Source organism: Rhincodon typus, chromosome 16, assembly GCF_021869965.1.
Source record: "Rhincodon typus isolate 14 chromosome 16, sRhiTyp1.1, whole genome shotgun sequence".
Lineage (NCBI taxonomy): Eukaryota > Metazoa > Chordata > Chondrichthyes > Orectolobiformes > Rhincodontidae > Rhincodon > Rhincodon typus.
Window position 1 is genome coordinate 42,527,489 of NC_063347.1, and position 14,422 is coordinate 42,541,910.

The 14,422-nt window shown below is 39.7% G+C and overlaps 1 protein-coding gene across 1 annotated transcript in view; it reads left to right on the top strand.

Annotated features, from left to right (window-relative positions):
• LOC109921893 (protein SHQ1 homolog) overlaps positions 1–14,422 on the top strand; it is a 95,903-nt gene that overhangs the window by 30,968 nt on the left and 50,513 nt on the right. The window contains exons 4-6 of the mRNA XM_048606740.1: positions 4,653–4,807; positions 5,129–5,182; positions 8,358–8,481. Of these exons, the coding sequence (XP_048462697.1) occupies positions 4,653–4,807; positions 5,129–5,182; positions 8,358–8,481 (333 nt within the window). The remainder of the gene's footprint in view (positions 1–4,652; positions 4,808–5,128; positions 5,183–8,357; positions 8,482–14,422) is intronic.

A 14,422-nucleotide genomic window follows, 5' to 3' on the forward strand; every position in this document is an offset into this window, starting at 1 on the left:
GGAGGATGTGATAGGAAGCATTGGAATTCAGCAACAGTCTGGGCTTAGACTCACTGCTTCATATGGAGAAAGACCCCAGTGCAGACTTGATGGCAATTGTCTGTGTTGTAGAGTTGGAATTCTCTGATTGGCTGCAGTTATTTCATTAGACTTGTTGCATTGGCACATCTCCAGTTTGGCTATATATGAAGTGAACTTCACTGAGTTGGAAGCACTTTTCAACAATTCTGTTTTTGGACCTGATTTCCCCGTTTACCTTGATATTAGCAGCAATCATAATACAACGAAAGCAGCCAAGACTAGGGTGAGTGGGTGGGGAATGGTGCTTATCACCAAGGCCTGAACTTTTTAGGAGTGGGGCTGGATTCGAACAACAGTTGCCCTCTCTCAAGTAATTGCCTCACTCTCCTCCTCACAATCTTCCTTTGTCATTCAATGGCATTATTGTCATTGAATCCCCTATTTTCAACATCCTGGAGGTTACCGTTTTACCAGAAACTGAACTGGTCCTGACTTATAAATATTGTGGTTATAAGAGCAGATCAGCAACTAGGAATTCCTCAGTGAGTAACTTGTCTCCTGTCATCCCTCCACGTGTTCACATCTACAAGGTACCTCACAAAGACTTTTTTTTTTAACAGCCCTTTACAAATCCGCAATCTATACCAACAAGAAGGGCAACAACAATAGATGAATGAGAGTACCACTCTGGTCATGTTGTCCTTCATACCCCTCCTGATCCTGAATGAACTATATTATCATGGCTTCACTGTCGATGAGTCAAAAAATGGAACTCCCTCCCTAAAAGCACTGTGTTTTGGACTTTCACCCTAAGCATCACAGCAGTTCAGGCAGACACTTCGTTGGCGTCCTCTCCAGGGCAGTAAATGTTGGCCTGGCCAGCGATACCTGCATCCCATGGACAAGTAAAGGAAAAGATGGAAATTTATGCATGTAGTTCCAAAACACAGGATCTGGGGACAGTGGCTCTACAAGGGAATTAGGAACACAGGACCAGGAGGAGGCCATTCAGCCCATCGAGTCTATTCCACCATTCAGTGAGATCATGGCTGATCTGTGGCCTAACTCCATGCATCTGTCTTTAGCCTGTATCCCTTAATACATTTGCCTGACAAAAATGTGTTTATCTCAGATTTAAACTCTGCAACTAATCTTGCATCTAGTGCCACTGGGGGAAAGGGGTTCCTGACCTCTACCACCCTTTGTACATGGAAGCACTTCCTAACATCTGTCCTGGACGGTCTGATCCTAATCCTCAGACTGTGTACCCCTGAGTTCTGGAATCCCTAACCAATGGAAATAGTTTATCTTCACTTACCTTGTAGTTTCCTGTTAATATCTTGAAGGCTTTGATCAAATCACACCTTACCCTTCTAAATTCTAGAGGAAAACATGCCTAAATTGTATAATCTCTCCTCCTAACGTTAGCCCCTGAAGTCCTGGTATCATTCTTGTAAACGTAAGTTGTACACCGTCCAAGGCCCAATACATCCTTTGGGCTGCTTGTTAAGAGCAGAAATTCAGCTGTAAATTCCATGAGCAATATGAATTATTCTTGTGGGTTGCAGAATTAAAGTTGTGTTAAAGGTAAAATAATTGGTTTCCTTTTTTCTTTTGTGAGAGCATCCCAAAACATGCTGTGCAGTTAGAGATGTACAGTAGAAGTTTGAATGTTCCTGTTGCTTTGTGTGTGTGTGTATTTGTTTGTTCAGTGAAGCGTGCAGTCAGTCAGCTAGCTTTGCACAGGCCCAAAAAAAGACATCATCTGACAGGAACTTGAAGTCTACAGTGGACCAGCATCTATAAAGAAGTTGTAGGAGCATTGAGGACTGTTGGGAACAAGGGTGTTCCTGATCTTTAAATCCCTAAGCAAGAAAACAGTTAAATCCACAATTGAACAGTTTACAGTTATGACAGGAATATCAGGAAAATTATGGGTCACTTAAGGTTTCCCTGTAAATTGTATAATTTAGAGAAAGCTGAGGTACCAAGGAGAATTCAAGTTAATTCGAGAGGGCTGTCACACAGCTTTGGGTTGGTCGCAGAAGAAGTGAATAAGCCTTCAAGGTTCTTGCAGTGTTTAATGGAGTAATAATCTGGAGGCTGAGGGGCAGGAAGAGTAAAAAGTGGGACCGGGGTTTTTAAACCATAACGTAACATTGTAGTTTATAAAGATTTAACGTGGTTTGCTTTTTAAAATTTTATTCATAGATGCAATAAAGTTTTTGTTTTTGTATAAAAATGTGAAATTTTATTGTGGTGGTCTGTTCAATTATTGGATGTTTGAATTTGTCTTTAAACGTTAAGGGTCTGCAAAAAGATGCTGACGATACGAAGTCTCCACCTGGAAATCTGCACTTTACAGCAGGGTGCAGTAGTCATTCATAGTAAAACATGATTTCAGTCCTGTGACTCTTTCAGCACTGTTTAATGTGGTGACTTTGTGCTATTAATGGGTGTGGTTTCTCTGGTTTTAGAGGAGTTTCTTCTTTTTAGTTTCTGACAACGTTGTTTGCTGTTCTCGCTTGCAGTTATGCACACTGCAGCAGTTCTGCTGATATTTTTGTCTGTTATCTTGTTGGTTATCAATCTTATCTTTAACTTTGAGTAGCACGGCTTTTAGTCAGTTCAACTTGTATTTTTGGCTTTATAAGAAATGAGTCGTTAATTCAGCCCATTCAGTTAAATTGTGGGTGATCTTCAATTTCAACTTGATATTTGTGCACTTTGCTTGCATGTTTTTTTAATATTTCTGATATGTAGAAATCTATTGATCTCAATCTTGAATGTACTCAGTGACTGAGCCTCCACTCATGAACTCTTGCCAGCCTCTCATCGCTTTTCCTAATAATGTGGATAACCTCATTTCTCCACATTGTATTCTGTCTCCCAAACTTCTGCCCATTCACTTGGATCGTGTAAATCTCTTTCAATCACATTTGTATTGTCCTCACAACCCCTCTAAGATTCATGTCATCTGCAAACTTGGGCATCAAGTGTAATATTCCCAATTTCAAAGCATTGGTATAGTTTGTGTGTAGCTGGGCTTGAGCGCTGATCCTTGTGATAGCCCATTAGCCTCAGTTTGCCAACCTGAAAATGACCCATTTATTCTTACCTTTTTTTCTATTTGTTAACCAGTTGTGACTCCATGCCAGTATATTTCTCCAGTCCCATGTGCTCTGTTTGTTTATCAACGTCATATGTGGTACCTTATCAAAAAACTTTGTGTGAATGTAAATCCTCAACACACTGCTTCTGCCTTATCTATTTTTTAGTTAATACTCAAACAAAAACTCTGGCAGGTTTGTTAAACATGATTTCCTTTTTATAAATCCATGTTGACTCTGCCCAATCCTGCCATTATTTTCTAAATGTTCTGATATCACGTCTTTATAGATTATCACGTTGCCTGTAATTGACATTAGGCTGACAGGTATTTCCCAGTTTTCTCTCTTTTCTCTCTTTCCCTCCTTTTCTTAGTGGTAGGGTCACATTTGCTGCCATCCAGTCTGAAGGAACCATTTCAGACACCTGTAAAATTTTGAAACATAGTTTCAATGTTTTAATTCAGAGACACATGGATGGATGGCTGTGAGCCACTTGAGTGATCTTTTTGCATTTACGTTTTCCAAATATGATTTTTATATCTTAAATATGGCGCCGAACATTATCTTTGGAATTCACTGTTAAGTGAGCTAAGATTCATTTAGTCTTTCAGAAGTGATGTAGAATCCTACAGCTCAGAAGGAGGCCATTCAACTTATCACGCCTGTGTCAGCTGCTTGAAAGAGCTGTTGAATTTATTCCCACATGCCAGTCTTTTCCCCATAACCTTGCATATCCATTTTCTTTAAATGCGCGTTCAGTTGCCTTTTGACCTGTGGGACCTAACGTAGAGGCTGTGCCCCCATACAGAGGGGAACTGAGGCCAGGTTTGGGAGGTTGAGAGCATACGGACTATGGTCACCAAGTGACGTGGGCTAAGCTGGTGCATCCTGCAGTGCCACCTTTTAGGCATCAATTTTCTGTTGGTTCTGTGCACCACTTGGAGATCCTGTCCATACGATACTCTGTGCTCTCTAAAATGATGTTCGCCCATCCTGCTTGCACTGACTGACCTACTTTGGCTCCTAGTTAAAGAAGTCTTTTTTTCCATGTTTTCATCCTTGCTTTCAGCTCCTTCCATAATCAGGCTCCGAACTATCTCTGTAATTTCTGTCAGCCAAACAGCCTTCTGAGATAATTGCATTCGTCTAATTCTGGTCTCTGGGGCATCCCTGACTCTAATTATTCCACCATTGTTGGCTATGCCTCAGCTGCTTATACCCTAAACTCGACAGTTTCTTGTACAACCCTCTTCAAATCAATATTCTCCTCGATAAGGCATCTGCTAATATCTCCTTAAATGGCTCTGTACCACATTTTGATTCAGAATGCCTCTGAAACACCTTGGAACATTTTATTATCCTGTATATGCTGTATAAGGATGTGGCGTTGTAGTTCGGTTAATGAAACCTCACTGAACACGTTTTATTTTAAAATGTATTTGAAACAAGTACCTTCTTAAACTTATGCTTCAAAAGCTGATGGAGTAGTGTTACAAAAAACAAAACCTCTCTCGTCCTCAGTTGAATTTTCTGAAGATGAAAAGGAACAGTTGCGAAACTTCACCAACAAGAATTACCTGCTGGATAAAAGGTCATGCCAGAATGTTTACCTTGGCCTGCTTGACATTATCCTCGCATATGCCTATGAAGTCCGCATCACTGAAGGAGAAGCTAATGTAAGTTCACCTGTAAATTCATGCAGTTGACTTCTTTTAAAAAGAAAGGAGTGTGTTTGAGCTCAGTAAAGCAAGCAATATCTCGGAGAGAGAGAGAATGTCTCTCATTCTGAGCTGGATTGATTCATCTCCCAGAATGGGAAGAGTGGTGTATTTGTTCTTCCTGTGCTGCCTACCTATCTACAGCTTGCTGCCACCCCCTCAATCTGATGACTGGTATAAAAGTAAACAACTGGTACATTAACAGTACAGTCAGTAATAACTTTGTTAATGTATTTAAAGTGAGCTTACTTTCGTGTAATTGTTTGTTTTTTTTTCCAGACTGAATCCTCGTGGAACATCCGGAAACTGAGCGGGACTTTATGTTGGCTGGATGTAAGGGAAAAGCCTTTTTATGCCATTTCTGTTGCCTTCTATATAGTCTTTGGTAAATCAGTCAATTTAAGAGCTCTCAGCTGTTTCTAGCAACGAAATAGATGTTCAGTCATCAAAGCTTATCTCTCCAGATCATTAACTCTGCAGTTGTGGGTATAAGAACCTAAATAAAGTTGCTATGAGTCATTGATTGACTGGAGTGACAGATGGCAAATGCCTCTTTAGCTGTTGGATAAAAGCCATTAGAGAGTCACTGAAGATTGATAATGCTTCAGTTATCTAGTGTACAATGCTGATATGGGAGAACTTCTTAAAACCACACAAGACGAGTGATAGACCCCGTTCAGTTGCCTGTTTGCTCAACCTTTGAATTAGGTGTGCTGTGCACTTTGCATATTTTGAAGTTTATGAGTTGGGCCTTGATCTGCCAGAAAAAAATTTTTTTTATCTTACTGATTGTTACCAGACTCTCTTGACTGTGACAACCAACTTCAGTTATTTCCTGCTATCCACAAATGAGCTTAAGTTTACTGAGTGTGCAGAAGGGAAGGCATCCCAGTGTGCTTCAGAGTGGTCTGGTCTAGAGTAATAAATCCCCTAGTGTCAATATCCTGTGGATTACCATTGATCAAAATGTCAGAGGTAGGTTCTTTACACAGAGAGTGGTGGGCATGTGGAATGGAATGCACTGCCGGCACTGGTAGTGGAGTCAGATACTTTAGAGACACAACATCGTGGCCCAAAGAACGGTACAGCACAGTACATGCCCTATGTTCTGACTTCTAAAAGCTGAACTGAACAGCCTTTTAAATACTGTAGGCAGAGCAGGTCAGAAGCGAAGAATTCTGCAACACCCAGTTTGCTTTCTGTCTCCAGTACACGTCCACCATCAAGTCTCATGTCAACTCAGATGGAATAGTCTGCACTTGTCTGATTGAGAGGCGCTCCAACAACACTCGAGCTCAAATCATTCAAAACGCAACAACTAAGTTGGAACCACATCCAATACTTTCAACATTTGTTCCTTTCTTCACCACGACCAAGCAGTGAGCAGTATGTGCCATCCACAAGATGCATTGCAGCAATTCACTGAGCCTCCTTACACACCACTTTGAAACTCACAAGCACGACCACCTTAGAAGTACAAGATCAGATATTTGGGGAAACCACCACCTGCATGTTCCCCTCTGAGCCCCCCACCATCCTGACTTGGAAGCCTGTCATGTTTCCTTTACTGTCAGCTGGTCACACATCCTAATAGCACTGTAGGTGTCCTTACACCGCAAGGACTGCAGCTGGTTAATAAACACCAGCTTAGCCAACGACACCCACGTATCATCGGCAAACAATAAAACCAGGCATAAAATAGAATTTCAGCAGCAGATGAACTGAGCTGGGTCAAGTTAGATAATATTTTGAATGTGGAAATCTTGCCGGGAGAGCAAACGGGTATTAACATGGTAATGAACTTATTGATAAGTAATGTGTCTCCCCAACTATTATGGTTCATTTTTTTTTGCAATTTCAGAAAAAAGGTAGGCAGATGATGAACAATAAGCTGTCGCATTTTTCACTTTTTTGTTCGCATTGAAATCCTGCTCATTGTCGTGCCCACATTGGTGATTTTAGTTTTAACAGCGATGACTATCAGACCAGGGATAGGTTAAATACCAAATTGTGTACGTGCTATCAAAGGGTTCACCTGTCAATGATCAAATGAGATGGCTGACTGTTTTGTATCTATAGAAGTTTATAAAATCATGAGGCGTATAGATAGGGTTAATGGTAGCTGTCTTTTTCCTAGAATAGGGGATTTCAAGACAAGGGGGCACATATTTTTAAGGTGAGACAAGGGAGATTTAAAAAAAGACAAGGGGCAAATTTTTTAGACGGTGGTTTGTGTGTGGAATGAACTTCCTGAGAAAGTGGTGGATGTGGATACAATGACTATGTTTAAAAAACATTTGGATAACTACATGAATAGCAAAGTTTTGGAGGGAAATAGGCCAGGAGCAGGCAGATGGGACTAGTTTAGTTTGGGTTTATATTTGGCATGGACTGGTTAGACCAAAGGGTCTGTTTCCGTGCTGTATGACTGATTCTATTAGAAAGTTCAGTACTGTGCAGGTGGTTGCCTGAATTTGTTAAATCCGAAAGGTTGTGGAGAATGGACTGATGTTGATTGAGTCCTTTCTTTGTGGGAGTATGATTTGTGCTTTGCAACTTCATTTGAATAAATGTTGGGAGCAGTTGATACAAACCCACAATCCATTACGTTGTAAGCCAGCAGTGTCACTGTTGACTAAAAGGATGTTTGCTTCTGCCTGTTCTTTCTCAACAAAAGTATACCAATCCACCCTGTAATCCCACTTCTTTTGTCTAGTTTTTGTATTGACAATACAAGTGGTTGCTTGAAAATGCAGTATATGCCTCTGAATAAGAGGCAGTATTTGTTTTATTTTTGTTTTTGGTGTGAGAAGATGCATAGTCTGTGATAATTATCTCCCCAGGGTAAAGTGACAGAGTTCAAAAATTCCATACAAATCCAAGATTATGTTCTAAGTTGAAACCTGTTTAAGATGTATAACACTGAAGCTGAATTATTGTTGAAGAGGGAACAGGTAGCATTTTCTGCAGTGTAACCCACGGTTGTTACTTATTGATGTGCACGTTTGAGCTTTTGATGAATTGAGGTTTGGTGTTTTCACGCATCTCGGTTCATAGGGATTCTATTCTGCAGTCTGGAAGGAAGCCATTTGGCCCATCAAGTCCACACCAACCTTCTGAAGAGCATCCCACCCCACTATCCTATCCCTGTAACTCAGCGTTCCTGTGGCTAATCCACCTAAACTGCACATCTTTGGAGGAAACCTATGCAGACATGGGGGGAATGTGCAAACTCTACACAGCCAAGTGCCCAAGGGTAGAATCGAACCTTGACCCCTGGTGCTGTGAGGCAACAATGCTGACCACTGAGCCACCGTGCCATCCTTAGAGTCACGTAGGTTCATGATTCTTGGATGTGAACTGCTGTTGTGAGAACAAGCTTCATTTGTATTTACCTTGGCTGCAGTAAATTTGATGCCAGATTTTCTTGAGTGAAAATAAAAGATGTTGCCTTTTGAAATGAATGACATTATGATACAGCTATGATTATTTTTTTTTTGTTTAACAGACTTACCATTCTCTTCAGGAAGTTCTTGTGTCTTTCTGCAGAAGAGTGTTGTGTTATCCCTTTTATAGACATTTCCATTTAGCTCTGAAAGTGATTGAGGACGCAGTCTTAATACTTCAGCTGGGTAAGAACCATTTGTAAAACTGAAATAAAGTTGTTAAGAACTTGCCTTTACAAGTTAGTTACCAAAGATGATGCTCAGTGGATCTGTTGTTGTTAATCCTGTAGTGAAGCAAATTAGACTGCATAGTGATGATAAACCTGTGAAACTACAGTCAAGGATCAGTCAGTCCCACATGAGTTGAATAAGGCATAATATCTTCCAATTAAGCATTGTAAAGACAGAAATCTTCATCTGTTGGGCATAGCCACGAACTGCCTCCTTGGCTGCAGAGTACCAGACTCCTTGCGACTTTGACATCCTATTTGAGCCCGAATTGAGCTCCTGAATCCTTGGTTATACTTCCACCTCCATTGCTATTTCCATTCTTGGGCTGCCTAATATGTTGTTCATGCCATTGTCATCTCCACACTCAATTATTCCAGTATAATAAAAGCAAGAAATGTAGATGCTGGAAATGGAAACAAAAACAAAATGGTAGAGAAATTCAGCAGGTTTGGCAACATCTGTGGAGAAATGTCCTTTGACCCTTCAGCTGAAATGTCACTAGACCTGGAATGTTGACTCATGTTTTCTCCTCTCAGATGCTGCCAGACCTGCTTAGTTTCTGTAGTGATTTCTGTTTTCATTTCCACTATTCCAGTGCTGCTTAACCACCATCCTCCACTTTAAACTAAAGTTATCCAATTCTTTGAAGAATTAGATGCATGCAGTAGTGTCTGCTCATCTACTACCACAGTGGCTTCACAAAGCGTCACATTTAAAGATGGCGCGCTCATGTTTCAGTGCATCATGGCTTCAGTCTTCCTTTTCTCGGTTACTTTCTTCATTCCTGCAACTGTTCCTCCTACTTTATTGTGCATATCCCCAACCCATCCTTTTATCCCATTATTGACAGCACTATCTTCTCCTGCATCAGCACTACCCTCCGATATTCCCACAGTAAGCCCATGTTCTCTTTGCCCTATTTTGATTTAAATCCCTTCTCTGTTTCCACCCCCGCCTCTGGCGCACGTGCGTATTTCATTTGGCTACAGTCCTCATTTCTGATTTATGCTGTGCAAAGTTCATGGGATTTGTTTGTGGTTAAACTGGTTTGTGGAACCCACATCTATGATCAGTGGGGCAACTCCATAAACCCGTTGGCAAATGGATGTTGGAAACAGTTGCACAGTTGGACAAATCTGAATTAAATTTCCATAGAGAATGGTACTTCGTACTGAGAATTGAGTGCTGGTAATTTGTTTGGAATTAATAAATTTGAGTTAAATTAACCAACTCAGTTTTTTGTATGACTTTTAAAATGGTGAAGAAGTACATGAGGGTGCAAGGTCAGTAACTTGCTGAATGCTGACGCAAATTTGACAAAACATCTGCCAAAATATCATATTTAAACATAGAAAGTCACCATAGACTCTGCATAATACAACAAGAGCCTCAAAATTTAAGTTTAAGAAAGAAAATATTCAATTTTGTTCATCATTTTTATTTTGTGTGCGTGATTATTGTCAAATGTTCTGTCAGTGGGCTGGTGGAAATCATGTTTATACGCTCAATGATCCCTCTTGGTGTTGTCAATGTAGAAACCATTTATTACAAAGATTTTTGGCCACATTATTACAGCTGCATTTGAAAGATAGAACCGTGGTCAGTTAAGAGAATATTTTGTGAATGTATTTGACCTTGTGATTAAACTCTCAGATGTGCTGACTGAGTGTGCGGGTATAAATCATTGGTGTTCCTCCAAGATGTTAATGGTATTCCAGCTTAATTCATTGCTTAACTGAATAGATTATCCAAATCCCCTGAAGAAATAGACTGCTAAACTGTGTATTTAAACTGTAGGGTAATTATTGTAACTTGAGCAAGTGGCACGTTGATTTCGCATAAATTACATTGGTATTTAGTAAATTGTTGCAATGTCTGTGTTTTCAAGCTCTTGGGTTGTAAGTAAGATATGTTATTGAAAATACTTAACACAAATTCCAGAATGAAATTATAATTTATGGATTATATTGAAGATTAAAAACATAGCATTTTGGTTTCACTTTTAACTGAGTTGGAGGTTATTTACTTTCATTTTGCTCATTATGCCTTTTTGTGCTTGCAAACAATGCTTGAATTTGTAATAAAAAGAAATTGCTGGAAAATCTCAGCGGGTCTGGCAGCATCTGTGGAAAGAAATCAGAGTTAAAGTTTTGGGTCCTGTGACGCTGTCGAGACATTCCTAGAAGCAAATAAACTGGAAGGTTTCTATGGAGGTAGGAGATTATATGCTGGTAACTGCTTGAGTATGGAACTATTCTCTGAACAGCTGCCAGAAATGTAGACTGTTGTGCTTAAACAAAGAACTCAGTTCTGTGTGCATTGAGAATGGAAAAGGGATTTCTTAAGCATTGGGCACTTCTGTAGAGTGGGGAAACGTCTCGCCATGGAGTAGTGTCACATCTGTGTATGTCTGTGGGCTGTGGTGCATAATGGTCAGAAATACCTTTACTAAGTACGAGGTACTGGCTTCTGGAGGATGAATAAATTTAAAAGCCAATTGGTGTGAAGGCCACAGTGTAAAGATTAAGCTGGATTATGACTGTTGAGTTGGTTGAAACTAGCATCTTGCTTTGTTTAGAATCGTTATCTTTCTTGTTCAGTCCACTTATTTAGTTGTTTCTGTTTATTTGTTTTATTGAAGTTTTGTATGGTCAAGGTTCTTTTCATGTTTCAGTTTGAATCCTGGAGTCCTGCTTATTCTCTTAACCTCCGTTGCTACAGGCACTATAAATTTTTTAAATTATTCTAACTCTATCAGTTTAGATCCAAACAAATGTCTAGCTTGTTCAGGACTCTCATACCTGAGCTTGCAAAGCTATGCGTTGCCTCACTAGCAACTGAACGGATCGTTGGTAGAGGAGAATGGAGGTTGTGTGCATTATTGTTAATATGAACAAAACTTGAATCTGCTAATAGAAGAGCAACTTCCTACTGCAGCAGTTTCACTTCCCACATTGGTTATCTTTGTAGCTTCTCTGACTTGGTGCCAAAAACATTGAATTATATCGGAGTTGTGCTTTCTGCATGTCATGTTAAAAGTTGTACCAACACCTTACCCATGCACAATGCTTGGCGTGGAAGTAATATGCAGAGTTGTAGTAATGGGCTCATTCCAGAAGGAGGCAATTTGAGGAAAGAAAATCTACTGTCCAAGTTTCAATCCACTCATATTCTTTTTTTTCTCCCCCTTCTCCATGCTGTTTCATCCTCCCAAATCTTCACCCCCCACCCCCACTCTATTTTAACCATTTGTCTAAACACTAGCTGAACTAAGACTAATGCAGTATTTCAGTATGTCTGCACAAAGAAATTATGGCCTACACTCTCAGTAATTTTAAAGGTTTTGTGTGAGGCTAATTGGTTTGTTGATTTTGCTCCAAACCTAGTGAAAAGGTAAATAGGTCTGCTTCTTCACCTCTGGCAATAACAGCTACTAAAACGAGCACTTGAGGAGCTTGAAAATTAGAGGTTTGAGTTCTCCACCCCCACAGCAGAATGGTTCTGATGATCTGTCTGGTCACTACGCGATATTGAGGATGAAACCTGCCTCTTCATTGTCATAAGCTGCTAAAGAAAGAACTTAGAACTTAGAAAATATTATTTTTTTAATATTTTCTATGATATATAGCTCTTAAGATATCCCACGGTGTTTCGTAAGAACATAAAAAGTAGGAATAGGTGTAGACCACTCAGGCTGTGGAGCCAGTCCCATGATTGAATTCAATCATTTAATTTAATCACGTCCCCACATGTCTTTGTTCTCCCCAAGCGACCACTTCAATCGAGACCGTGGTGAAATAGTAATAACAATCAATCCAGAACTCCAGTCGATGTTCTGGATTGAAATTTGAATTCGTTAAAAATTAGGCGCTGCTCTAATGTCAGCCATGTCAATTGACATAAAAACCCAGCTGGTTCACTAATATCCTTTTAGAGAAGCAAACGTGCTATCTTCAAGCCAGTCTGGCATACGTGCCCCTCCAGATGTTTGGCAATGCGGTTGACTCTTAACTACCCTCTGGGCAATAAATATTTGCTGAGCCAGTCATGGCCACATCCCATGAAGGCATTAAAAAACAAACTGGGTGTAATTAATCCAATGTAGACAATCTTTTAGTGCCAAGAATTTTGAATGATCCAACTCTAATTAAACTATATATATAAAACTTAGAGAAGTGGGAATTCATTGAAGTGACTTTGACTGTAAGTGGTGGACCGTAGTCCATTGTACGATTCTCACTCTTAATTTATAGCTTGTTTTGCAATCTAGAGAAAAGTGCATTTTTATTTCCCTGGAGCACTTGAACACAAATCTAGCATAGTCAAACTTCAAAGAGGTTATCTTTCATGTGTACATGCTAATTTGATTGTACAGCCAGAAGTAAGGTGGCTGTTTCCAACCTGTTTGTCAGCAAGAAACTAGCTTGACTCAAATTGCTGCTTGGAGCAATTCTGTTTTTTTGATTCACGCTGTTCCTCAGAGGAGATGAAAGAGTGAATAACAGGCAAAATGATCAATGTTGTGTTTGTTCTGATTATACATGCATCATAGGTAAGGAAACATTTAGACTAAATGGCAAGCTGTAAGTTTTGGCCTCTACACTTAAGATTGAGCACATTTAATACTTGCAATTATGTTTGGTTCACAAGTTATGTGATTGAAACCAGGACTCAAGATGCAGTTAATCACACTTTCAGCAGAGGGCAAACAAAAGCTAAATGAAGAGAGAAGAGTAAGCTGTTGCACATATCAGTAAGCAGTAGACTTTTATTGAATGGATAGTATCTTCCTCTTGCTCTGGCTTTAAGACAATGTAACCTTTACACTGACAGAAGCCAAGAAGCAAAAATGTTTGCATTTCAGATTGGTCAGTTCTGATCACCACATACCAAAATAAGTGTCCTATTGCTTGGTCTCGTTCCTGCGTTCTACAATCCCAATTTCATGTCCATGGGGCACTTTTCAGTTTCACAACTAAATAGAGTCCTAGAGTTATACAGCATGGAAACAGACCCTTGGTCCAACTTGTCCATGCCGACGAGATATCCTAAATTAATGTGGCCCCTTTTGCTGGCATTTTGGCCCATATCCCTCTTAAACCCTTCCTATTCATATACCTATCCACATGCCTTTCAAATGTTGTAATTGTACCCACCGACACCACCCTCTGTGTGGAAAAAGTCTGTTTTTAAATCTTTCTTCTTTGACCTTAAACCTATATCCTTTTATTTTTGGACTCTGTCTCATTCTGTGGAAAAGACCTTGTCTGTTCACACTATCCGTGCTCCCCATGATCATATAAACCTCCAAAAGGTCACCCTGCAGCCTCTGACGCTCTAGGGGAAAAGAAACCCCAGCCTGTGTTCATTTTCTGTTTAAATTGCCGAGGCCGCACACCACCTCCCCCCCCCCCCCCCCCCCCCCCCCCTCCAAATAGTCAATAGATAGATCGATCTTTAAACTTTATTCACCAAGGTGATTTTGAACAAGCCCTGAGATCATCAGATATCTGTCTGTGAACCAGACTTGCAAGAAGTCAGTGATTTTTATTTTAAATAAAACAATTTTTCTATCTTTACTGTCTCAACTTCTGCATTCAGTAAAAGACTATGTTCCTTTCAAATAACTATCTTTTATGGAAGTTATTCACATGAGTGTGTTGGTATTTACAGAGTGGCCAGAGATGGTATTTTTATGGGGTTATTAGAACAGTTTCTGCATTTCCATTGTGAAGACAAGTTTGTAATCCAGAGTTCCAGCAAAGCTTTGCTGTGTGTTGGTGCTTTTCTGAATCAATTGGAGTCAATACAGTTTTATTAGTTTTTGTATTATTATTATTATTATTATTATTATTCATTATTATTATTATTATTATTCATTATTATTATTATTATT